This window comes from Plectropomus leopardus, chromosome 14 (assembly GCF_026936395.1).
Source record: "Plectropomus leopardus strain MGB_pleo_1.0 chromosome 14, ASM2693639v1, whole genome shotgun sequence".
Classification (NCBI taxonomy): Eukaryota; Metazoa; Chordata; class Actinopteri; order Perciformes; family Serranidae; genus Plectropomus; species Plectropomus leopardus.
In genome coordinates, this window is record NC_142189.1 from 24,542,639 (window position 1) to 24,570,464 (window position 27,826).

The 27,826-nt window shown below is 39.4% G+C and overlaps 1 protein-coding gene and 1 long non-coding RNA gene across 3 annotated transcripts in view; one reads left to right on the top strand and one right to left on the bottom strand.

Annotated features, from left to right (window-relative positions):
- The window catches only part of alk (ALK receptor tyrosine kinase), a 459,469-nt gene that overhangs the window by 75,826 nt on the left and 355,817 nt on the right, over window positions 1-27,826 (bottom strand). Inside the window, exon 6 of the mRNA XM_042500800.2 lies at window positions 3,587-3,718. Coding sequence (XP_042356734.2) covers window positions 3,587-3,718 — 132 coding nt within the window. The remainder of the gene's footprint in view (window positions 1-3,586; window positions 3,719-27,826) is intronic.
- The window catches only part of LOC148187486 (uncharacterized), a 30,555-nt gene continuing 17,155 nt past the window's right edge, over window positions 14,427-27,826 (top strand). For both annotated transcript variants that reach the window (XR_015778612.1, XR_015778611.1), the window contains exons 1-3: window positions 14,427-14,722; window positions 14,882-14,960; window positions 16,550-16,634. This is a non-coding gene — a long non-coding RNA (uncharacterized LOC148187486). The remainder of the gene's footprint in view (window positions 14,723-14,881; window positions 14,961-16,549; window positions 16,635-27,826) is intronic.

Genomic DNA, 27,826 nt, shown 5'->3' on the forward strand with positions numbered 1-27,826 from the left:
TTTACCATCCATCCAATTTAGCCACTTTCAAATGGAGTCAACCTAAAACACTTTGATTAAATGAGGTGTGAGTAAGGTCGACATAACAGTGTCATTACTATTTTATAAAAACCGACATGAGGATTACTCAGTCTTTATGAATGTTAAGTAGAGTGTCATTCAGTTAATAATGTCACTTCAGTACAGTGTGGACACTTCTCTACCAGTGTCTGTCATGACAACTTGAAAACAGCCTTTAACTAGAATTACTCCTGTGCTGTTGCTTGCCTCTGCAAACCAGTCAAGTTGCACTTACAGTTTACATGCACGTCTGTGAAAACATGGATGTTTTACACAAATCTTCAGCCTGGCAGCACAGAACAACAATCAGAATAGTTTCAAGGTGGGTACTGAAGGTTAGTGCCAATTCAATATCTGACCAAACGTCAATGAGAGAAATAATGACATTCATGTTGTTGGTTTAAAAATACTTAGAGTTAAACAGCTAAACATTAACATGATATTTATAGCACTACCATTAAATATAGGTAAAAACAAATGGTTTATTTGATGATTATATTTCAGTATCACAACTTTAAACAGAAAATGCTTTATTTTGAAGTGCAAGATGTGACCCGTTGAACTTTATTGTTTCCACCACAAAGCCAGATGCAGGAGTCCATTTGTTTACTCTTTCTTCTTTGTAAAACGGCAGCATATTGGTCAGTAAAATGTTTTTTGTAGAACATTAAGATGTCATAGTAAGATTGGCCTTTAACCATTTGACATGAAATGTCATCACTTCAACGTTCTATACCGTTCGACATTTGTGTGATGTCTGCTAGAAATTTTGTCATGTTTTTCAAGTGAATGCCTGAGTTACAGCCAAAAACATGTTGTGCAAGGTCACATTGACCTTTGACCAGCAAAATAAAACCAGTTTATCCGCAAGTTAAGGTGGACATTTGTGCCGAATTTGAAGAAATTCCCTCAGAGTCTTCTTGAGATATTGCATTCACGAGAATGAAACAGATGCCAGGTCACAGTGACCCTGATCTTTGCTCACCAATATCTTACAATTTTATCTTTGAGTCCAAGTCGCTGTTGGTGCCAAATTTGCAGAAATTCCCTAAAGGAGATATCATGTTCACGAGAATGAGACAGACACGGTTACAGTGACCTTGACCTTTGACCACCAAAATCGAATAAGTTCATTGCTGAGTCCAAGTGTTTGTGCCAAATTTGAAGAAATTTCCTCTAAGCATTTGTTAGACAGATATACAAATCGACAGACAGACACAATGCCTTCGGCCATGGCTATCGCCACTGCAGAGGCACAAAAATATGTCATGGCAGACTCCATATAAAAAAGTATGATTACAGTGGTAAATTATGGTGTGTTATGACTAATTACCTGGTGAAAAGTGTTAAAATGCGTAAACATATAATTCAGTATTATTACAATGTCAAAAGTGTGTTTTGACACTAAAAATAGTACAGGCACCATTGTTGGCCTGTCTTGAGAAAAATACTCTGGTTCGAATGTGATGTATGTATGCTAAATCAGTCAAAGAAGGACTGGGCAGTCAGCATAAGCAATATTAGCCTCCATAGATATATGGGGGAAAAAAGACATCACAGCGCTTGTCCTACTGTGCAGAGATCTTTGGTAGGAGCGGTGATCACTGATGGCACTCCAAGAAAAACAAAAGAATCCTGAACATTGCTACTTTAAATTTCTGCATGCATCCACCTTTGATGCAAGCAGCATTCCTCTGTTGTTGCAGGGAAACTGTAGCGTCGGTGCGCAGCGGGGTGTCTGCAGAATGGAGACCGGCAAAGATCAACCGGAGGAAGCTGTGACTCTCAAAGAGTGGAGGATGTGTTTGTGCATAATGATGCAGGGGGTAGGATGGCGAGAAGGGAAATCCTTGGGGACCTGATTTTCCTTATATGTCGGGAATCTTTGTGATTGACACAAGCAAAGTTTGTTCCTCCTGCCTCTCTTTGCTTTTTTTCCCTGTTAATGAGCCTTGGCACATCTTATGAAGTATTTAAATAGATCAAGATAACATGTGAATAGATCATAGAGAATATCAGAGAGGGAACACTTTGTGATTTGTAAGGGAGGGGTTAATTGTGACAAGTGATGGAGATGTAAACGAACAAACAAATACAATTAGCCCAAGGTGTCAAGGGGGGTGGAAAAGGGACACGTGGATTTATCCACCAAGGATGTAATGAGAACAATAAGATACAACATTGGAGGCAGGGGAATTTACTGGGGTTTGTATTATTAATAATAAAATTATTTTTGTCTTTCTACCGCATAGACAACTTCGCTTTATTAAAAGGTCGCCTTTCCAGCAGTGAAATACTTCTCTTATCAAAAAGGATAAAGGTTATTTCGAATTTAAGAACAGATTGAGAGACGGGAAGTAATTCAAAGCAAATGACAGCTGGCCTTCATGCATCTGTGCACTCTCAGCTTGATGACGGCCCTCAGCGGAAAAGGTGTGTGTGGAGATGTGGAGAAAAGAACTTAAACATTTCCCAGCTGACTCACAGCAGTACGGCTTTACACACAAGACCCATCAGTCTGTGCAGCTAGATTTTCCCTCCTCTGTTTGTTACTACTATAAATAAACGATTATCAGTCGTATTATGGTCTTATTATTGATGTAATATGTAATCCTTTGCTGTAAATTGTTGAAGAATGGAAAGCCGTCTCTGTGTTTTATTGATTATTATTTGTGCTCAAATGTCCGAACCTGGCTCCTACAATCAAAACATTACACACGCAGTACATTCAAATGCAGATTATCCCCCTGGGTTTGCCTCTCAGGCCAATTAGCACTGATAAGTCCTCCTTCAGTAGGGAAGAGAAACTGCGCCTGGCTGGGAATTTCACCCTCTCGTTACCCTCTTATCTCTCAGCTACCATAGTTAGCCAACCTATAAGCACAAGGGAGCAGCCATCATTTTAATAAGCACCACAAGGGAGGCTGACCTGCACTGTGGGCAGGAGCAAATTAATTTTGGGTCTGGCTAATATGGGTGAAAAACTCTGAAATAAAACTACAACATTACGGGGTAAAAGTTTTGAACTGTGTATCTATTTATCTTGAAGACAGTGTAGAAAAATAAATAAAAATACATGCATGCAGGTTGGACTAAAAAAAGATCCTTGCCACTCTCACACACACACGCACTCACACTCACACTCACACACACATAAACAGCAGGGCCTCGGGGACTTCACTTGTGAATAAGATGTCAGCATACTTGGCTAGTGTTCCTCCTAGGCCTCGAGAACAGCACAAAACAAATGTGCAAAGAGATAGAAATAACAACCATGGAATATGTCAAGGGTGAGAAATGCTAGCCAAGCATAGCTACGCTGCCTTTTTTTCTTTTTACCCCCTCGCCTCTCTGTCGGGAAAGCTCGTGCAGACGTTCAGTTGTTGCTCTGTTGGGCAGGATGAAATGGTTTCATTAAAGACGACTCACTACGGCTGACCAAACACACACAGCTTTGTTCCAGAAATGGATGAGAGGACACGTGAGCTTTGTCAACAGATGTGCTCCTGTATCACTTTGTACTCACGACATAGGTCGCCTTCGTCGTCGCCAAGCGGGCAGTCTGTACTGAAGTCGCAGAGTTTGTCCAGCGGGATCCCAGGTCCCTGGTGACAGTGGTATTGGCCCTCCAGTGTGACGTTAGGGCCCGGGGACGAAGCTGGAAAAAAGAGGGGAAGAGGAAAGACAACTCAAATTAACCTTTTGATACCTGGCAACATCACTTTCTGGTTTTGCTTTCAGCAGCCTGGGTAAATTGGTGCAATTTTTTTTTCAAAAACAAGGGAAAAAAGGCAATGAGCAACTTGGTAAGAAATGTTCCACAAACTACAAGGAATTAGAGGATTTAGATTTTTTTTTTTTTTTTTAAAGCTAGGGGAAAAAAGAAAAATCTATGGGAAAAATACATTTAGAACCATCATGATTACATATTTAACATTATGTTACAGAATTATTATATAAATTTAATAATTTGTAAAATTCCCTCTTTTTTAACATTTGTTTTCTTTTTTTTGTTTTACAGATAATTTTCTTGTATATTTCTTTAACTAATTTCTTGGATTAGGTTGCTTTCTTTCAAAAACACTGGAAGAAGGCAATGAGCTACAAAAGAAAAAATGACCCCCCGAAATTGCAAAACATAGTACAACGAAAAGTATAAGAAAATGTTTCTAAAAAAATTAAATGACCTGGAAGAAAGTGCTTAAAATATATAATTTTGTAAAATAATTTAAAATACCTATTTATGATTATTATAAAACATAGTTTTCTCTAGCCTTTCTCTTTTTCCCTAGACCTTTTCCCCTGCTTCTAAATTCACCAATTTCTTGCAATTTGTGTAATTAGTGGAATATTTCTTAACAAGTTGCTCATTGCTTTTATTCCCATGTTTTTGGAAGAAATTACACCAATTTGTTCATGGTTAAAAACGTTTATATACAAACAGTATATAGTATACAGTATACAGTTGTGAAAGGTACATGAAAGCAGCCAAAGAAAGGGGATGACACTCAAGGTTTCAAAGGGTTAAACATTCCCCCACACAGACATAGTCACTCTTGTAAACCAAAATATTTCCACAGCAGTCGGAAAATTTGCTTGTTGGGAAATAAAGCAACAGAAAAATAGCACTAGATTATGTTTTGAGTTAACTTATAGAGCATCACTGCTAGATTTATATGTTAGACACAAAACACAAATCAGTTGCTCGGGGGAAATATTACTTACAAACAGTAGAAAATATACAGTTCCTGCATAAAAGTACATCAGTCAGTGACACTGGCTAATATAACCCCTGACTGTAAACCCTGTATGACATGCGCAGACTGCCTGTACCATCATAAATAACTTGGCCCTGGCTGTATAAGCATCTGGCTGTGAATCCAGTACACATCCATCAGACAGGGGAGCACAAGCAGCAAAAACAATGACCTAGATTCTGTAGCAGGTAGCACATGGGGAGGGAGTGCACACACACACACCCACACGCTCACACCGATACCAATTGATATCAGCCGTCTCGACAACTCAACTGTAACCCGGGTACATTTGCATATCTATGCAAATCAGAGAGGTGATATCTCCGGGTTGTGGAAACTGACTGCTCACCTCCATCAGAAGCTGATCACAGTAAAGAGAACAAAAAAAAAAAAAAAACTGTCCGCTGATGGAGATCTCAGCCCTCTCCCTCTCTCATAAGGAAAAAAAAAAAAAAAGAGAAGTGATTCTTATCATGAGTGACTGGCTCCGCTTACTGTAGCTTGCCCTTGATCCATATTATGTAGATTTGTTCTCTATTCAGAAGAACTTGGAGTCAGAAGTGTGATAACGTTGGGGACCATGACAGGACAGGCAGCGTGTAGAGCAAATGCTGTTAGCTGAGCTGACAAGATAGACAGTAATGCTCCACTAATTTGAACACAAAGTTCCTAATGAAAGTACTCTTAGTTTCTCAGTTTGCATTTCCGTGTGATGTGTTGATACACCTTTAATACTGTATGTGCAGGCCGAAATGTCGAGGGGTTGACAAATGGGACGTGTTCCCCTCAATCTTTAGGAACATGTGCATTTGCTCCTGCCAATAAAAACATGCAAATGACTTTTATTTTGACAAAATTGAAGACATTTACACCATGAATTGATGCAGACAAGGCACAAATTAGCAGAAGTGGGACCAAGTCATTGCTTTGCAAGTCTCAAGAAGGTCTTTGCATACAAGTCCTAAGTCAAGATAGGCTGTACAAATAATGGCCTTAGCTACCATGACATCACCCACTGGTTTGTGGACAGACGTTTTAAAGCCTAGAGTTTCGCTTTCGGCCATCGCCTTGGTTTTTTTGAGCCAGATGTGACCCTATCTGAGCATGAGGTTGGAGTTGTGGAGGAGCGAGGCCTGGATCTGACTCTCAGACTGTGGTGAAACCTTGCAGACAGCCTGTCACTAAACAAAGCAGATCATTTGGGAAATTTAGTGTCAACATGCTGGGAATGAATAGCGTTAATGTTTGTTGATTCTGGAAATTAATTAATGCATGCCACAAATTTTTTTCAACATACTTTTTTACCTGGGCTTGGGAGGTATGAAGAATTTTCAAGTCAAAGGCTCAAGTCCAAATGAAGTCATGAGTTATTGGTGTTAAAGTCCAAGTCAAGATGTAAACACTTTATGATTTTGTCAAGACGAGTTTAAAGCCATAAAAGTTGAGACTTGAGTCTGACTTGAGTCCAAGTCACGTAACTCAATTCCACACCTCTGCAAATTGGTGGGAAAAAAAAAATCACCCGAATGCAGGTAAATAAAATGTTTGATGCTCAAACTTTTCTGGCAGAGGACTTGTAAGACCTAAATTTCAAACCCCCAATGTGGAAACAAAACCCACTCCCTTATTCAGCACCAACACTTCTCTCCATCTCAGACTTCTATTAGTGACAAGCTCAAAGACACGTGGCAGGACAAGACAAAGTACAGCATAAATCAACGCTCAAACATTTATGATGTCATTTGTCAGGTGGAAATAAACAAAACAACAAACAATAAAAACATCAAACCCCATTAATCAGCGATATTGGTTCTTGATTTTTCATTTAGTTGTGTACCTATCTTGCAACAATCAAGACAAGAAAAAAGATATTACTTTATGATATAAGTAATTATGGTTGATTAAAATAGAGTTAGCGTATGGATAAATTAAAGTAGTTAATTATACAATTTAATATGTTGCGGTGTACTTTAGCAGGTTTGATGCAGTTACAATTTAAGATCAGCCGAATCCATTTCACAGGGCCAAACGTGTAGGAGCACTAAATGTAATTTATTGTGTCACATAATATGTGTCAGCTCAAACTAAAGCAAATGTCAACTTAATCACTAGCTCAGGAAAGGTGAAATATAAAAAGTTTAAGCACACACATAAAATAGTAGGTTTCAGTAATCACTACAGTAGTTAGTGCCACTCTAGTTGCACAGAAATTACTGTCTTGTTATACTGCAGTAGAGGGCAGAGATTTCACAGCTATGCCTGATTCACAGCACACTTCCCTCCTTTCTGTCACCGCAGCTGAGAAACCTTGGGGCCCAGTGGGAAACTGGCACAGTCAACTCAATGGATTAGAAAGAGGGGGTGGCATTTTTTATTGGACAAAAACACATTAGTCAGGGGCCTCCCACAGTCCACTATAGTGGCAGGGCCTTAATGGCTGCAGAGAGACACATTAACATGTCAGTGAATAATCCGGTTCAAGTTCTTTGAAAACATATTAGTCTGAGTAAATGACTTTGATAATGAATGCCCTTTTTCATCAGTGCCATGGCACACACTATGAATCCTCTTTTTACAAACTAAAGACTGTGAACAGCGCATATGCTCTCACGTGCCGAAATACAGCCTCGCAGACACGTGGCATTTACAGAAGAGCACAGAAGGAGGCAAATATGCCATTTTTATTCAGATGAGGTGAGGCGGAGGCTTGTTTGTTTATGACCAACTGTGGGGGTATAGATGCGGTCTTGCCATGCGTATTGAGTCATGTTCGGCACATGTATTATGCATTCCTTGCGCTCAGTGGCTTCCTCTCTGTATAATGTTGACACCGCAAGCACAATGATTTATCAAGAGGGGGAAAAAAGTTAGCTAGAGTACGCTGGAACCTTTGGGCAAGGTATGCAAATTCGACCATTTATCTTGGTTTGATGACACTGGAGTAAAAAAAGTATCACATTCACGATGTCGATGAACTTTAAGCTCCTGGAGCAGGTAAGTGCAGCCAGACATGGCCGCTGCACTTCTGGCCTACTGCAGTTCTTAAATCACACTTGTCAGATTGTGTAAACAAGTGGGTCAGTGGGGGATGAATTGCCTGTGGGAGTAAGTGAGTTTTGTTATCCGTGCGCTCAGGGGGTTGGTTTGGCTTTGTGAGGGGAATGATGTATGAGTGGCGAGGAGCTGGAGAGGTGACTGGAGAGGGCACGACGGCTGCTGATAAATGACAAAACAGATAGGCAAACATGGAAATCTAGGAACTTGTTGGATGCAGCTAAATGGCTAACAACTCTCTGTGCATGGCTGTTTTACATTACAAAACTGAAAACACTGACAAAGACAGGCTGAGGTTACTTTTCCTCAACATGTTAATGGCTTTGTTTCATCTTACGCCGGTATAAGACGTTCATGAAGATAATGTAAACAGCTGTGCCGACGGTGCACAGTTCACTTAAGATGAGCTCATTTAGATCAAGTATCAAGGTATTGTACCTGATACACTACTGACAACTTAAAAAGGAATATTGTTTCAAGTGTATACGACAAATGTTCAAAGGTGTAAGAAAAGAAAACAAATCCAGAAGACAAGACAGTAAAAGAAACCTTTCATCCAGCAACAAAGCGAACCGATCCAGAGATCAACACCGAAGCTGTATTTCAGTCACAAGGAAATAAATGCTGTAGGACAGAAAGCTTTCATATATTGATTCATAACAGTCTCTTAACCCTTTGAAGCCTGCAAGTTGGCTTGATTTTTTTTTTTTTTTTTTAAATGAGCAAGAAATGAGCAAGAAATTAGTGAAACGTATAAAAAAATTACATGAGAAGTAGTTACAAATAAATAAATAAGTAAATGATTGAAAAGGAAAGTTTAAAAAACAAGGAAAGACCTGGCGGAAGTGCTCATGCTATTTTTTCTCTCTAGCCTTTTTTTATTTTGTTTTATCTTTTGTCCCCAGACATTTTCCCCTAGCTTTTTAAAAATAATTTTCTTAATCTATTAATTTCTTGGAATATTTCTTAACAAGTTGCTCATTGCTTTTATTCCCATTTTTCTGAAAGAAATCAAACCATTTTGCTCAGGGTTCAAAAGTTTTAAGTGCTTGTGATAAGCGTCTGAAAGCAGCACGAGACAAGTGATGTCGCTCCTGGTTTCAAAGGGTTAAGCAAACACAATCTATTTTCAGTTCGCACGCTCTTGTGTTTTCTTTCCATAACTGCACATTATATTTGTGATCAAAATCTGCACACAATAACGGCAGTATCTCATTCCGATTACCGCCTGTCTGCTTTGCAAGGTTTCATAACAAAATACGCTGCATTCCAAAATAATGTCAGCTGCATCGCTGTCTTCTTCAAGGTCCGCTGGGTTTTAGAGTCAGATTTTCAGGTCTACGCTGACATTGATCTTCTGTAGAGACGATGAGACAGACATCCTGCTGTTTACTGCACGTCTCAGCCTTGTTGCTTTTGTCTAAATGTCAGGAAGGAGTGAAGAGAGCCAGAGCCATCAGTCACCATCTGCAATGTTTAGGTTGCCAGGACTGATTGTTAACAACTCCCAGTGGGTAATTGCTGAACAATTAACAAGTAACCGGATAAGAGGTAATTAGAGCATGTAAATGCTATCACTATGTGCTGTAAAAGCTGCTTTCTCCTGTTTTTACATGTCTATCATTGGTAATGGCTACTCTCATTAGAGAGTGTTCTGGCAACTGGTTTTATTCCCTACATGCATTCCTTTGACATGACATGGAGAATTAAGTGTCCATTTGCAGTCGCCTTTAAAAAAGCTACATACCCTGTACTTGGTAGCAATTATGTAACTCGCGACAATTATTAAAGGATAACTATTGTTCAGCTTCGGCCCTATTTATCCATGTTTTTGTGTCTAAGTGACTCATGGAAACTATTTTTCAAACGGTGCAGTGTGAACCGAGACAGCCATGAAACAGGCTGCAATGTAACCACTCGGCACAACACCATCAATTTACGTTCATGAAAACTATTTGTTTTTTCCACCGGCAGGATCAGATTGTTATTGTAAGTTTGTTAAAGAGTGAGATCCTCTTCATTTACGTCAGTATTTTTCAACCTGAACAATATTTTCCCATGATTTTGTGTGTAATGGAAGCAACAATTTTTGAAATCGGTCCAGTATTGAGCTAGCGCACAGTAGCTGCAAACCAGGCTGCAATATAACCATTTGTGCAACATCACTTTGCATCAACCAAAAGTTACAACATTATTTTGAAACATGGGAAGAGGGCAACAACAAAAAAGAAAGAAAATGACCCAAGACAGTGCTAAGAAATGCTATACTCTTTTTTTCTTTGACATAACTCCCCTAACTCCCCGTTTTTATCTCTTTATCCACGCCCCCCCTGGCAATTTTCAGATTATTTCCTTGGCACCTTTTAATTATTTTTTGTAGTTTGCTGGACACGTCTTGCCAAGTTGCTCATTGTGTTTTTTACATGTTTCTGAAAGAAATTAAAAAAAAAAATCTCTCATTTCAGAGGTTTCAATGCATGTGAAAGGCATCTGATTGTAGCTCAAGAAAACTTATGTGGATCCACTTGTTAAAGAGTTAACAGATACAGCTAGCATAATATTATGGCCCAAATATTTTAAAATATACTTATATAGGATGTTATTGAATGTGCAGCAGTTTAATCATTTACACCTTATTACCTTATGCAGGCCCAATTATGCAAAAGGACAGAGCTATTTTTAACTTAAATATATTCTTCTCAAGTTTTTCAATGTCAGCTGAGCATATTTTGAGTAAGTTTTGTTTTTTTTCTTTCTCTTTAGAAAATCCCTTTTATTAGATTACCAGCCAAGTCGCCCTAATTTTTCGAGTTTCATTAATGCCATCTGCTGCTTACAGGATAAAAATCAGGAAACGCTTTACTTACAAGATCAACAGCAAAACAGGAATCAAATGACAGGCTGAAAATAGACAAGATGCCCAAAGTTTCTTTCCAACTGTAGTGTCTGGAATGCTGTCAAGACTGTTAAAACAATACTGTAAAATCTGATGAATCTCATTAATAATTAAATTCATGAGCAAAATCAATATGGAGGGTGGTGAGCGCTGGCTCTTTACAGTCAGGGAAAGAGGCTCAGAGGTACATAGAGTGGTTGTCATTGAAACAAAGTCGTTGTATACTGGTTTGGAGTTAGTTCCCTTTTCCACACAAGCTGAAATCAATTCAACAAATAACATTTTTGCATAACCGCATCATGCAGGTCACGTTTTTAAGATTCTACTGATAGAGATGCCTCACTCGGTGCAATATCACAAGATCATGCAAAGCAACGTTCCCATTTGAATAAAACTTTTGCTATGGCCTGGTGGACATTGCATGTAGATTTGAATACAGACAGACGTGTCCTTGTTGGAGTGGAGCTGCAGCCCTGATTCATGGAGAGGGTAGACGCGTACTGAAATTAATATGGCTTTTGTTTTCCTACAGATGAGCAAGCAAGTCAGTCATATTTTTAAATCCCTCTGTGTGCTTTGAAACAACAACAAAATAAACTGAAGAGTCTGAAGAATTGCCTGGATTGAAAATCTGACTGTGTGCTTTGTGTGTATAGAATGGAAATAAGCACACAAAAAGAAAAAAGACCTTCACAGACTTGATTGAGTCCAGCATACAAACCAGCGGTACTTAGAACTCATGTAACCTTTTCTGCCCAGTCATTACCATGTATTGTTTAATCTCACTTGCCGAGAATGGACGACTGTTCTCTTGCCACCACACAGAAGGCAGAATCTGGAGATATTTGTGTAGATATACAGTGGTTGGGGTGCTGAAGATGGATGCGGCTGAGTTTCCCATTGGACAGTCGACAGGACAAGAAGTATTCGCTCATGAATTCAATTAACTGCACACAGCCACGCTCGATTGGTCAGAGCTCAGCCCAATCACTATCACTATCTGTCATGGTCCCTGTTGGAAAGACAATGGCACACACAAGAGCAGACTGCTGCAGATAGAAAATGAAAATAATACCTGTAATGTCTCTTTTATACTGCAGAGATGTAATGTGCTATTTTTGCAGGTTGAACAGGTTCATTGTTCATGCGATGTACTCATTGGTATAGTACATGAAATTAAATCTGAATATTTAAAATTGTTCACTTACATGCCTTAAAACCTGACTCATGCATTGTGTATCCTTTGCATTGTATTCAGGCAATTAACTTGAAGACCAGAGATAAGTATCTTCTCCTCCTGCCTTTTTAAGTTATGTAAGCTCATGTCTTTTTGGTGTTGAGGGCTATGATTGTGGCATTAAAATACACTAAGGAAACTGATATTAAAGCTAGTGGCCAGTTGCACAAAACACCATAAGTAGAGGTTGTCATTAAAGTTAGAGTTAAGATTTCCTTAAAATAAAATCAGTTGCTCTTATGTATTTGCATTTTATCTCTTATCTTGTTATTTTACTTAAGACTATACTTCTTTTATCCCTTAAAGTTGCACCAAAGCCTCAGCAACCAGAGTCAGAAGAAAGCTGATTTTAAAGGCAGTGGCCAGTTGCAAAAAACACCTTAAGTAGAGGTTAAACACCTTAACTTGAGGTAAGTCCGAGTTAAGGTTTCCCTAAAATAAAATTGTTTGCACTCAACAACCTTAAGGTTACCTTAATTTTTTTCATTTATGGTTATTACTTTTTTCTTATCATGGTCTTAAAATTAAGGCATCCCTTAAAGTTAGCGTAACAGCTGAACAAAATACTTCAGCAACCAAAGTAAGGATCTGTAAGCAAGGATCTATCTTAATTATGTATAGTTTTTTATCTTATCTTGCTCATACACTTTAAGGCATCCCTTAAAGTTAGATAAAACATTGCACAAAAGACCCCAACAACCACAGTAATGAAAAAAAGTTAAGGTACTCTATCATAACAGCAATATGGCAGAATTTCTGGTGATGAATGAAGAAAATTAATGCATCCCAAGAAGAGCGTTCTGTGACTGGGAGTACCTGATCAATACACTTCACTGAGCAGTTCATTTTATACTATAGATTTTACCAGCAGTCAAAACACAATTTATTTGACCATCTTGCCATTCTTTTTCTATTTATGGTCCAAACTCTGAGACAATAACAGGTGTTACAAGTGTGACTGCAAACAAAGTGTCTCCATGGAAACTGCAGAATTTTACTGTTGTAAAATTGCTGTCAATGCCATGAATGCCTAAACAATTTAACTCAACTAAGGTGTTTTGTGCAAGTGACCACAGGTGTCTCATCAGAGGCCATAACATCCCTTTTTGTAATCAAACACATCCATTTTGTGCATCCATATTGAAGTTAAAACAAAAAAAAAGAATAAAAACAGGTTATACTGAGCTGTTTAAAAACCCTTGCCTACCTAGAGACAGTAATACAGGTTATTGATTTAAGTGCTATGGTGGCCCTGTTAAAGAGTAGAAACAGCTCCACAGATTGGATATTTCTTCGATCCAGCACCTACACTATTGGACACTGGCATGTGCATGTCTTTTTTCCCCTTACCACTGTTTTTTATGTGGTCCTATTACAGTAGATACTCAACAAAGAATTTGAATTTCTTTTTATGTGGGGATGGACAGTGGACAGCCAATCAACATATAACTTGGTATTTCTATTGATTCCTAACAATAACAGAATTGATTTTTTCAACATGGGAATATTTTATAACCACAAATTCAACATCTAATTGTAGTGAAAAGAAATGCACAAAACAAATAAACTACATCTGTACCCGCCCTGATACTAACCTCATTAAAGTAAAAAATGCCATTATAAAATGTAAACATAACTGTTTTACAAACCTTCTCATTAAAATTTGTGTAAGCCTCGAAAAAAGCATGACCCCAAGTGCTTTCCCACAATGAGGTACTCAGACTTTAAATAAAAAAAGAACACAGCTGTTTGATAGGGAGCTTGTGCCCTGAATTCAATTAAAGGTTTTATTTTAATTAATGTTTTTTTTTTATGTGCAGCAAATATTTTCTCTGTTTCTGTTTTAGGAACCAGTGTTGTAGTACTTGAAAATCGGCCTCAGCCTTGAAGGTTTCTGTCTTATCTCCATCTCAACAACATTTTTATTCAGTCTTGTCTTTGTCTCAGATAAAGAAGTCTCAAGAGTTTATGTCAGGACTGGTCTGTAGGGACAATCGCTAAATAGCCTGTGCAAAAAAAGAGAGAGTTCCAGCTCTTTGTTGTTTGCATTTGTCTGTTTATAAAAAACAAACAACAAAAAAAAAACAAAAAAAAAAAACAAAGGAAAATTCCATATAAACCTTTACAATACCTTTTAATTATTTAGCCAAGAAATGTCTTCATTTGTTTTCTGTGGGTGTTTTTATGGGAATGTGGATGTTTCAGATCAATTAGAGGAGTGCCTATGGTTTATGTGTTTCAAATTTTATCGTGTGTCGTGCAGTTCAGTGTCACAGTCTGCTCTGCCTCTCTCCTGCTGCTGTGAGATATTTTTCCACTTACTCCACCCCCACCTCTCTCTTCACCCGGCCCCTCCCCCTCATCAACCTCATCACCTCCACCTGGTGCTCCCAGCTGCTCTTCATCTCCAATCAAGCCAGTATTTAAGCAGCAAGCCTCACTCCTTGCCCTCTTTTCCAGATTGTCTTCGCTTCCATACTGGACCTTCCAGCACTCACTCTCGGACTGTTTTCCTGGTTTCGACCCGGCTTGCCTCTGACCACCTCTCCTCGTCTCTGCCCCAATAAACCAAACACGTCTCCAATCACGAGTTTTGCCTGTGCACTTCCTGGTGCTTGTCTGCCTGTGGCTGTGTGGTGTTCAACTACTCCGTCAAGAGAGATCGCTTTTCTTCCTGCTGTCTTCAAACCCTCCCGCCAAGCAAAACAACTCCTCTGTGTGAGTGCTCTCCTGTTTATTGTTTTGAGAATGCTTCACTTGTCATTGTAAGCAGAGCATACAGAATACATTGATGGTACATTGATTCCCCGCCTGTCCTTGTTGTTCTGCTGCTTGCTCCTACTGGATTTGTCTGCTCCGCTGCCTGCCTGCCTGAAGCCGGCCCCTGCTTCTTCCTTGACCACAAGCCCTACCTGCCCCTCTCTGGAGTTCCCGCTTTTCCTACAAGATCCCTGCGGTAATTGTTCCCTCAACTTACCTGATACATTCACCTGCTAGTCCGCTCCACGTTCACCATTTCCCCTCCCGAACTTTGAAATACAACCTGTGAACGTGAGCTCAGTCCCTCTACGAACTCTGCTCGACCCCAACATTGATAACTGTCCCTACTTACCTGCAGTCTGATTATACTCGCCTTTGCTCCATTAAACCTGCCAAAAGATTAAATAAAAGTCATTACCAACTACTCTCCTGCTCTGATGTGCTGCAATTGGGTCCCACCACACCCTGTTAGTTTATGACTGTCCTTGACTGGCCTTGGCCTTGACCTAGTCTCAACTCCTTAAAGTCTTGGTCTTATCTCAGTTTATTACAAACAGGTCTTGGTCATAACTTGGTCTTGGTTTAGGTGGTCTTAATAACAGCACTATTAGCAACACTTTTATTTTGTTTCCTAACTAATCATACTGACCAAACATTTGTAGAGTACTTCCTTGTACAGTGGAAACCATATGTAGCCTGCAGGCATCGAGGTACACGGTTGTCATTTTTCTCAAATGTGGTTTAAGAAATGAAATTCAAGTTGACCCTAAATCCTGCTACATCTTTTTGGCGTAGAAGCGGGAGTTGAGTCTCTCAGCTTGGGGAAAGAAGGTGCTCTGTAGTGTTATGTACAGAACTACCACCGTTTTGTTTTCTTTGAGGCATTCCCTGACCTCCATACCTCCAAATGTGTTTCTGTGTGGCACTGCCTGACCTCCATACAGTCATCAGACTCTGATCACCTGCACCTGAGGGTTGTCTACAAGAGCTTGAGCCAAGCCTCTCCCTCTCTCTCTGGCTTCAGCCACCATTCCCTTTGTTTAGACCTAGTTTATAGTTAACTTGTAAAATTAAGATTATTGTGAGTGATTTGACGCCTCTGACTGCTATATTGCTTCCCCTGTGTGAGGGATGTAACATACCTATATATTTTGGCTTGATTTAGTGGTGTGCTGTTGAAGCTATGGACCTGAGCTGCTTTGTTTCTCCATGACGAGCAGGTGGGGAGTATAGTTTTCTGAGTGTATTACAATAAGTACCAGGAATACTCCTTGGTTTGGTCAGGAGAGTGGGCCAGCTGGGCTGATTTTAATCATCCTCCCATCGGTCCACTAATTTGTTTTTTTGGCTTATTTTGGGGTGGTAATCCTGAGGGGATGCTCCAGACTTTTAACTGTCTGGTGACGCCTCGAGCTTGGCAAGCCACTAAAGATAGTTGCGGACCTACTGTAGAGTTTGAGACTGGGATGATGGAACTCCATTACTCCTCTTTGCAGCTGGGGAAGTGACCCAAGAATCCCTTGGTTTCATCCCAGCAGAACTAATGTTCGGCCATACAGTTTGTGGCCCTTTGAAACTTTTGAAAGAGAAATGGATAGACAGCCAGCCCTCTCTTACCAACCTTAGATTTTGTGTGTAACTTTAGGTCTAAGCTTAGCAAGGCCTGTGCAACAGCCATGCAAAACTTGGGAGAGGCCCAAACCAGAATGAAGGGATGGTATGATAAGGCTAAACACCGGTTGTTTTCTCCAGGTGATAAAGTGCTTGTTTTTTTGCCACTTCCAGGGTCTTTTATTTGGGTCTGCCAACTTGTGAGGATGAGGATGAAGATGACGAAGCTGTTGCCGTTGTCAACTAAAGAAGTCTCAGGGTAGGCTGCCAAATTCTACAATACTGGCCAATTTAGATGTCCATCTTTCCTATCTAGATTCTCCAAAATGCTGACATCATTGTGGTAATAGTCTTTTTTTCTGATGTACCTACATGCACTAGTGTCCTTATGCATGGCATTGATGTTGGTGATGCTGCCCCTATTAAGCAGCATCCTTAGAGTAAATCTTGAAGCGTGAGATTTTGTGGAAAGATGTAGATTACATGCTAAAACATGGCATTGCTGAACCTAGTGCTAGCTCATGGAGCTCCCCTTGCCTCCTTGTTGACAAGTCCTATCAGACACCTAGGTTTTGCACTGATCCTCATAAGGTAAACTCTGTAACCAAGCCTGACTGTTTTCCACTGCCTTGTTTAGAGGCTTGTATTGATAAGCAATGGATCAGCATCTTGTGTTACCAAGTTAGACCTCCTAAAGGGTTACTGGCCCTTAAGTCCCCCTCACTGAGAGGGCATGATAAATCTCTCCTTTTGTGACCCCAGATGATTTTTGTCAATACACTGTTATAGCATTTGGAATGCGAAATGCACCAGACACTTTTCAGTGTCTGGTAAATTGTGTTGAGAGGTGTTGCAAACTGTGAGGCTTACCTCAGTGATGTAATCATTTACAGTTCTCTGGTCTCAACATGTAGCTCAGCTTGAGAAAGTGTTTGAGCTACATCTCACTTTGCTGAGGTCACTGATGCTCTGTAGATGGGAACCAGTGAGGTTCTAAGCAGTTTTAATTACTCGCCTTCCTGTCCTGGGACACGCACGAACCATGCCAGTTTATGTTTCCAGTTAGTATACTTTCTATTGCTCCTTTGCAGAAGTTAACCAGGAATCTTGCTCTGGAATTTAGTCTTTCTAAGGAGCGAAGAGCCTTCCTCTCTTGGTGATGACCAAGAGAGGTTCTCAGTGATGGTAATTCCAAGGAACCTATAGCTGTTCCCCTGCTTCACCTCAGCTCCACTGATGTAGACAGGGTGAGTGTGTGTGTGTGTGTGTGTGTGTGTGTGTGTGTGTGTGTGTGTGTGTGTGTGTGTGTGTGTGTGTGTGTGTGTGTGTGTGTGTGTGTGTGTGTGTGTGTGTGTGTGTGTGTGTGTGTGTGTGTGTGTGTGTGTGTGTGTGTGTGTGTGTGTGTGTGTGTGTGTGTGTGTGTGTGTGTGTGTGTGTGCGCGCGCGTCTGCCTCCTTTCTAAAATCAGTCAACTCAACTCTTAGTTTAGAGTGTTAGCAAGCTAACATTTGCTAATTAATACTAAAAGTATGATCCACACTGGAGTTTTAGCATGTATTTAGACATATACCAAAGAATTCAAGAGAAAAAAATGCAGTTTTGAGCAGATTGTGGAGCTACACAAAGTCGGATGATTATCAAAGTTATTACAATTCATCCTGGATGTCTGCAGTAGATTTCATGGCAATTCAATTGCTGTTGAGACATTTTACTCAAAACTGCAAATGTGAACATCATGGTGGCCCAAAAGGAAAAGTCGGGGGATGGCCAAAGCCATTTGGATTCATCCTTGCGAGTAGTAATGTCTAAAATAAAAAATTATGTCAATCCATTCTCTAGTTGCTAATATACATAGAAGTAAAGACCAAACTGGTGGACAATCTGACTGATCTAAACACTGCCATTTCTAGAACCACACTGTTAGAATGGCTAAAAATAAATGAGACTATGATACCAAAGCCTTCACTGTGACTGAACAACTACCTTGCAGTTATAATAGTTCACTTGATACACTTTCTTGCTTACACATTTTGTACGCTGCGGGCTGGTGGTCTGACTTCATACAACACTTTATATCGCCACATACTCAAGTTCCAGGACAGTAAGTCCAAGACTGACTGCTGGGGATGATCCTTTATGCTACTATTACTTTCATCTGCACTTCGTGTAGTCACTTCCTTGAAATATACAAAAATCTGACTTTCACATGGTGCATTATCATTTCTCTTTATGAATCACAAAAGCATTACATGCTGGCTTTTCTCACCTTTGAGGCTTCATGTGTAACTACCCCTACTAGTCTATGAAGTAAACATTATTATCGACACAACATGTGGAGTGGCTTTGACATCAAAGCCTCTGTCCCACAGACAGGGTAGTCGTAGTGAGATTGTAGCCTTTGTTTGGTTCCATCAGAATCCTACCGGAGGGCTTTGATTCCTCAGTGTAAACTTGTCCTTGATGTTCCAGTTTTTTTTTTTGGTTTGATTACAGGGGAGCAGGTTTGGATCAATTTCAAACAGGAAATCATTTCACTGCACTAAATTTGAGGTTTGAAATATAAAGGCTGCATACGTTTAATAGATTTTTTTCACCTCAGATGGATGACTTTTGCTCCTCCATTACAAAAATGACAAGGTTTGTCAATGATGGGTTTTATTGAGAGGTAATTTCAGTATTTTTCCAACCTGAACCATATTATCCTGTTTCTTTGTCTAAGTGACTACAGGAGACAGACATTTTAAAAACTGAAATGGTATTGAAGGAAACCACTGCATATGGCAGTTGTGAAACAGGCTGCTATGTACTGTAAAGTAATTAGCAAATGCACACAGTCAATGTATACCACTAAAAGTGCTTGGTTTTACTACTGACCGAATCAGATATTTATTATAAGTGCCAGAGAGACTTCTTTGTTGAAGAGTAAGATCTTCTTGGTTTAATTACCAAACCCACCAGACTCCATTAAAACAAACTAATTTCATCATAGCAAAACACACTTCATTCAGAGTTAACAATAACAAGATAAAACTGAACCCCCCTATCTTGGTTCATCTTGCCACTGTTCCAACAATCACCAAATCTGGTTTGGTTGAAATAAACTAATTCACCCAGTTAGATGTGAAAATATGTGGCTTTGTACGCGCTAAAATTGTTTTATTGTAATTCTTTAATCTTTGTAAAGTGTCCTTGAGTGCTGAGAAAGGCACTTATAAATAAAATATATTATTAAAATTGCTGTTTATATAAATGAAGTCTGGTGGGTCTCAGGGGAATGGTGATTTTGAGATAGTTACGATGGTATGACATTTTCATGGTACAATAAACATCTAAAAAATCAGTTTCATGCTAGGCAGCATAACAGCATAAAACTTATCAATTAGAATGACTATATATACACACACACACACACACACACACACACACACATATATATATATATATATATACATATATATATATATATATATATATATATATATATATATTATATAATATATATATATATATATATATATATATATATATATATATATATATATATATATATATATATATATATATATATATATATATATATATATATAGGTCTCTGTACAGTTGCATTCCATTTGATACCAATTCATGCTAATATCATGATATACCTCGAACCAGTGAACTGCTGAAACCCTATTTCGGGGCTGTTTCTATTGGCTCTCACTCCTTAACAAAAAGGACTGTGTCTGTAGGGGTCTTTTCCGTAATGTAGTCAGACACCTAGAATAACAACCTGAGCCTTTCAGTGGCAAAAACAAGCACTTTTAGTGGTTGTACAATGACATTGCACTACTGGATCAATTACATTGTTCTCATTAGTCACTTGGACACAAAAACATGGAAAATAGGATACCTAGTTACCCTAAAACATCACTGATTAAATGATTACTTGCTTAACTGGCATATGTCAGTGGACACTTTCTAAGAACATAGATTCTGCCAATGTTGAAGTTTGTACTAGCTGGAAGTCAGTAAAGGTCATAGAAAAGTTAGCTAGTCTTCTTAAGAGCTCCCAACAGAGCCCATGGAATATTTCTGTTGAACAGACTTCAGTGTACAACACAGTAAGCCTGTCATTTGAAGTGAAAAGGATGGAAGTGAGTCAACGGCCAGAAGTACTATTTCATGCCAGCGTTCTACGCACAACTATCCCCACTACAGAATGAAATGAGACGGCTGCATCTTAATGACTGACTTTTCCTCAATGATGCTTAGTCCATAACACCCAGAAATTTCCACCTCTGTGCCAGGTCAGGGTTGATTCAGACATCTGTTCCATTTGGCATATGTATACTGGGAACACTCTACTTGGTGCCCTGGGCCATTTAACACTTGCTCAATATCTTAAAATGAAACTGCCTGTGTAGATTGCCTTGGAAAGGTGCCTGCAACAGAAACCGGGTTTGTGTTGAGAGGGTGCTGCTCGCGGAAAGGCCTCAGGCAAGAGATTAGAGGTAGAATGTGATGAAGCTTAGTACTGCTGGAGAGGGTCTTGTCTCAGCAGGTTGTATCTTCGGTTAATTGATGAGCTATGTTTTTGTTTTTTGTTGTTGTTTTCTACTTGCTCCTACTTTTTCTATTATTGGACAATGTCTTTGGGCTAATGGCGTTTGACCTGCAGCAAATTTTCAAAGGACTAAACAGCATCCAGAGCAATCTAAAGACCCACAGATCCAACAAGAAGAAGTAACAAATATCCATCAAATTAACTCAAAGTAAAGCTGTGAGGTAGATGAACTGCTAATTGCCCTCAGGGCTCCAATAGTGCCTCATTTTTATAATGTTCTTATTTTAATGTACTTGTGAAACAGAGATGCCACAATCCTGTGATCAAAAATAATATTTTAGTTTTTTTTTTGTTTTTTTTTTAATTTTAACATAGGCCCACAGGCAGATGGTAAAATCCATATTGAAGTGAATGACACAAAAATAAAGAATGAATGAAAACAGGTATATTGAACTATGTAGAAAACATTGCCTATACTTAGAAATGGCAACACGGGTTGTGGATTGTAGCACATGTGGTGGCCCTGTTACAGTAAATGCTCAGCAACAGTGATTTGAATTTCCATTTATGTTTGAATGGATAGTCGGTCGCCAATCAGCACATAATTTGGTATTTCTATTGATTCCAAACAATAAGAGAATTGATTTTTCAACACAGGCATGTTTTATAACTGCAAATTCATGGAGTGTAGTCAAAGTGGTGCACCAGTCAAACATATTACATCTGTATCTGCTCTGGCACTATCCTCATTAAACATAATTAGAAAATGTAAACATCACTGTTTTACAAACCTCATTAAATCTGGGAGAAGCCTAAAAAAACATGACCCCAAGCACTTCTACACAATAAGCTAAGCAGACTTTAACTAAAAAAAGAACACTACTGTTTGATGGGGAGCTTGTGCCCTGGTTTTAATTAAAGGTTAAGTTTAATAATGTTAATATTTTACATGTGCAGCAGACATTTTATCTCTGTTTCATTTTTAGGAACACTGATTCTATATTCAAACATTTAACCTGTGCTACAGTGGGGAAATCAAGTGCCAGTGAAGCATAAGCTGTAAGAAATACAGTGGTGGGCTGTTACAAAAGCAAAGGGGGGACAGAGCTCTCCCTTAAGGTCTCTCTTTATTAAGAGCTTTACAGTGTACTGAAGTAACGATATGACGGAAATATGGACAGTGTGCCATGTACGCCCTCATGTGTGCTGCTACCCAGGAAACCAAAATTTTGCCTTTTAAGTCATTTGACAGGAAAACTAAATATCCACCAGTTGAACTACCTTTAAGAACAAGGGTTAGGATAAGGGTTAAGTTATATACAGTCGACTAAATGCTGCACACCTGCATCCAATAATCAGCAATACATCTTAACCCAGTAGGTCCTTCGATTTGAATAAACAAATGCATTTGGAATACAAACGCATGTACAAAAGCAGCACCCTATCATGATTGGCTATCTGCCCAATCAGTTTGATCTGTCTGACAAGTAAACTGAATTTTTGTTTATTGGTGCAATTCAGTCTTAAACCTGAGAGGCATGAATGTGCCAGATAGTGTCTAGCCTGACTAAGTTTAGTCACAAATAAACTGATATAACTGATAAAAACTTTGTTTACACAGGCTTATTTATTTAAATTTTTTGGCAATTCAATTCTGTTGGCAGTTTATAGTTGCTATTGTACTATTTACTTTTGGAGGAGGAATTTCTATAGTAAAGAATGAGAGCGTTTTTTTTTGTTTGTTTGTTTTTTTGGTGTCACACTGCTATGTTTTGATTGGTACATCCATTTATGTTTTCAATTAACTTTAAACAGGAATACAAAAAACACTGCAATGTTAGCAATTAAAGTAGGCATGGGTAGTTAGACAAAAATGGTAAATTAAAGCTATGCTGATGCATGTGCATTAGAACTCACACTTCATGTCACCCCTGCAGAAGTCAACCCGGTAAAAAAAAAGTCTGGACACACCACTGTTGGAATAACAACATGGACACAATTATGGGGCCACACATACTAACAGAAAAATAAAAAATAAAATAATGCAGGTTGAGGATTCAGTAACTTCACTTTAGCACCAAGGACAGCGCACATTCCACATCAGACCATGTTTCCTGACTGATCATTGAACTGTTCAATATTAGCACTCAGCTTGTGGTGCTCAAAGCACAAAAAAATATGTTAAAAAAACTCAACAGCAATGTCTCTTTAAAGAAATATGACCGGTTACTCAAGATAAACCACAGACCTTGTTGTGAGAAGTTTTATGTTTTAACTATTTTCTCTCTCCTGAACTACACTTGCCAAGTGTTTCACTGATTGGAAGGAAGCCCACATCTACTCATGGATGAGAGGCTTGTGCTCATGAAAGAGCAATTTTTAACATTGAATGGCATCCTCTTGAGCTGAGCTACAATGATTGCTTGCTCCGAGGTGCTAGGTGAGCAGTAGATGCAGTAGATGCATGCTTTATTCTGCTCGATGATAGTTGGAGGGTGAAACTGCTAACAATAAGGTCTGTGGATTATCTTGAGTAACTGGGTCATGACTTCTGAAAAGAGACATCGATGTTGAGTTTTTCAAATGTAAATATTTTTGGCACTTTCAAGCACCACAAGCTGAATGTCATCTAGTTTTTTTTGTATTGGAGAAATATGCAGCAAATATTGCCAACACTCTGCAACTCACACCAAAACAATCTAGACTGATAAACAGTACCACAGGCAAGAAGAAAAATATGTATTTTTTACTCTGGGGTGAACTGTCCCTTTAAGATTAGACAGAATGGTTTACCAACCAGAGACAGGCAGTACAGACATCAATCTACAGCTTCAAATTCAAAAGATTTTGGGAAAATCCTGGCATCTTCACAGAGTAGCCTAGTGTATTTAACTTTATAGCCAATATACAGTATATTGTAAAATTTACCAGTAGCTCTCAGACTATATGCAATATGTAACTATATACACTATATTTCTATATGATTTCTGTATAAGGTTTTTAGAAAAGCTATAAAAATAAAATAAAATAAAAAATAAGTTTGCATGCACTTACCATGTTTTGAATATTTAATTCTAAATTTAGGATTTAAATCTCTCTTGCACACAAATGAAGAAACAGCGCAAAACGCCAGCTGCAACTTAAACGTGAAAGGTTTCAATAATTTACGCCAAAGGCCTAACAGTAAATATTTCAATAATCACTTAGTTTATTCAGCAAATTTAATTTAGTACTGACGACTCAAACAGACTATAATCAAAAGTGCTGCTTCAGTATGGACACTGCCAAGGATAAATTCTGTTAGTTCATAAGATCAATTGCACAGGCTGTTTTGTGTGTCAGAGGAAAATTACACCTTGAGCTCACAAGGATGAATGTAACATTCCCATTATTTTCCACACCTGCTTGACATTATTGAGTCTGCACACGTGTGCGCCCGTAGAGCTGATGAGTCTTTTAAAGATTGAAAATGAAACAATGAAATCAGTTATCACTCATCCTTATGGGCCACTGCGTCACTGCATGACATCCCTCAGAAAAATTTTCCAATTTTGACATTCTCTTGATCTCATAAACACACACACTGTTGTGACAGTATGGGGTTTTTAAATATATATTATCAGCCTGTGCTTGTTACCCGATAACAAAAGAACTCCAAGGATGAGTTTATTTTATTCATGCAGTCAAAGTGAAATTGAAAACTCAATTAAAGGCTTATGCTGGAGATGTTCTGCGTATTTAAAGGCGAGTCTCAGTGCCATGCTATGACACTAAATGATCTTTTTTTTCTTCCTGGACTAAACCCCCCCACCCCCCCACCCCACGGTCCATCCATCCATCCACATGTGTAACACGCTGTCCACTCCAGCGGCTCTCTCCAAACCCATTTCCCTCATTGCCTCAACAGGGCTGTGTGTGATTGATGGGCCTAGGGACACCCTCACGCTGCTGTGTACCTAATCGCAGAGTATAGACTCGCTGTAACGCTCCATTAAGGGCCTGCAGCAGCAAGGTGTAATGGTTAGGGAAATGGGCCAGGGAAGGGAAGGTCACCGGTTCAAATTCCCACGGGGTTCGCCGCTGCCTTGTCTCGTCTGCACGTCCAATTGGAAAAATGAATTGTGACACTTTGCAGGGTAATGCACGAGCACAAATAGGAATTTGCTCTTCAGTGGACAAACATAGTTATGAGTGTAAAGGCAAATGTGACCTTCCGCCTTGCCACAATGCTATGACAGAGGCAAAGTCAAACCTGCTATTGACACAATCTGGTAATGAGCTTGTCAGTCATCACAGTCGTCTCTGTTTACTTGCAGGATGAGAAACTGTAGGAGGTTAAGAGTGTCATTGACAGGTTTGTCGCGCTTGAATAATTACGTTCTCTGTACGGCTACGGCGCGACCATCAGAGAAATACCGGCAGAAGGCGGGATTCTAACTTCCTGTCAGGAGGATGAGCTGCAGAGATAGGCATATAACCACACAAGTCACTTTAGGGGCAACAAATTGGATTGCTTGTTGGCCCTGTGACTGATGAGTTAATTAAAGTGGAAGGGTATGGAGAAAGAAGTCAGACACTGCTCCATTTATTTATCCCGTATTGACTATATCTCCGCGCACTTCACTGGCTTGAGTAATCGCCGCCTTTCTGCTCAAGAAAACAACTAAGAGGGAGGAAATGGACATTGTCAAATTTCCAATTCGGATTCAACGGATCACATTTAGAGTTGATTAAGGCTGAATTTATGTGCACGGATTTAGATACATATAAATCAGCCAAAAGTAAAAAGGGGAATATTACGACTTCTGACTGTTAATATTGTATATCTCAAGGCGGACATGCTCAAAAGACAACAAGTAATAACACACTGCAAGGTTGGGAATGACATTAATCATTGGCATGTTTTTCTCTCTCTCTGATTTGAAAATCCTCCGTGCTTTTCTTACTAATTCTTACTTACTTGCTGCAGGAAAATGTTATGCAACCGTACCATTGAGAAAATACAGAACATTTTGTGTCTGCAGACTTCTGTTGGAGTTAAAACTTCACACATTTGGGACTCAATCGAACACAAGTTTGGATCAGACTTTATGCCGCCCACCCCGAAAAACCCGACAACACAGGTCGTTAATAGCAGTAATTAGCCAATTTTGAGTGCAGGGGCCTGGAACAGATAAAGCAAACAACGATCTTTGCCAGGAACTGAGTGTGAGAGTCTTAATCGAGCACCCTGGCTTCATGTTCTTTTGCTAGGTAGCTTGGAAGGTAATTTGAGCCCAGGTCTGTGACAGGTGCTGGAGGGGAAAGTGGGGGAGGTTTAGAACACTGCAAAATGTGGTGAGGCCACACGGCGAGCGTGCCGAGACGGATTAGGGCTTAGTTTGGGAGTGGGATGTGTATAGAGGGTGTTGTGCTGGGGACCCAGGTGGTGCCTGAGGAGAGTACAACAAGTCTGCGTACTTTTTCTCTCTGCTAGCCACGGCTTATGTGCTGCCTGGCAAGAGGAACACAGTGAACCCAGAGCTGAGAACAATTAGACACTGTTCAAGTGAAGCTGGATTTGCATGAGCAACAGCTCGGATCTGTCCTTACAGTGACAACATAGACAGTTAGACAAAGAGTCACTGGAGAGCACGGTATCGATTTGTTTGTAGTTTCTTTTGTGTTTCTCTTTGTTTTGCACTTCTAGCAAAGGCTTTTCTCTTCCAAAGTGACTCTGGGGACAATTTGGGAACCTTTTCTCACATGTTTGACAACCAAATCCAGATAATTTAATGGGGGAGTCAGGTGTTGCTGATTTGTTGCTGATTTGTTGCTAGGGTTGGCCAGCTGTGAGAAACTCAGCTGCATCAATTGTTCCCTGGAACTCAGTCCTCTGACCTGACCTCAAGTCCAAACATCCCATCTGAACCGAGTTTGAAGAATTAGAGCTAAGCAAATCTTTCCCGTCGGACGATGATCCTCATTCATCCGCAGCTAAATATTGACCGAGCGTAAAAGCTATTTCATTGTTGCAGAACTCAAAGAGACTCTGCCTCTGTAAAAGCAGAGGAGATTACATTTGCTGGAATGTGCATCTCTCTGAATACACAAAGAGGCCTTTGGGGACAACTACCTTTTTTAAGATGATCTGTGCAGTTCTATAGAAAAATAAAAAGCCTTTCTGTGTGTGGCATAACAAGCAGTGGAACAGAGCGGAGGATGTGCACAATGCTCATCCGTCTGTCAGTGTTTTGTCCTAATGATCCACCCAGAATCTCTGGCGATAAACAAAGGCAACTGAGAGTGATGATAGGAGACAGGTAGGGGGACAATTATGTCCAGGTGTCCAGTTGCACCATCTATGTCCCTGTCCTACAAACAGGAAGAAACACACAAAGCCAATCTTCTCTCTTGGTTTCATGTTCTGTTATTTGATTGAAACCATTTTTAGGACACCGCAATTAATGAATGCATAATAATAGGACCCATTTGACAGAATGTGTGGGTTTCCATTATAATCTCTGTTAATCTACAAATCTGGTATTCCTGGTTTTTGTTTTAATATAATTCAGTTTGCAGCGGGACTGGGGATTATTTTTTAATGTCAAAGACAAGTTTGATAGTTCATTCAGCATTTTCCCTGTATTGCAGACACAATTTAGCAGAGTACAATATCGACGACTCCCCAAGGACCCCTGGGAGTCCCCAGACCCTTGGTTGTGATCTGGACACATGGTCTAATTAATATATTTACTGAAGATATATAGTGTTGATATGAATACAAAGAAGTACTCTGCCAGCAAGCCATTATAAATTATATATTATAAGACATATTTGCCAGTGCTGGAATATAACTACCTGTAAGTACATTTCCTTAAATACTGTACTTAAGTACACTTACGAGGTACCTGTAGCCTACATTTCAG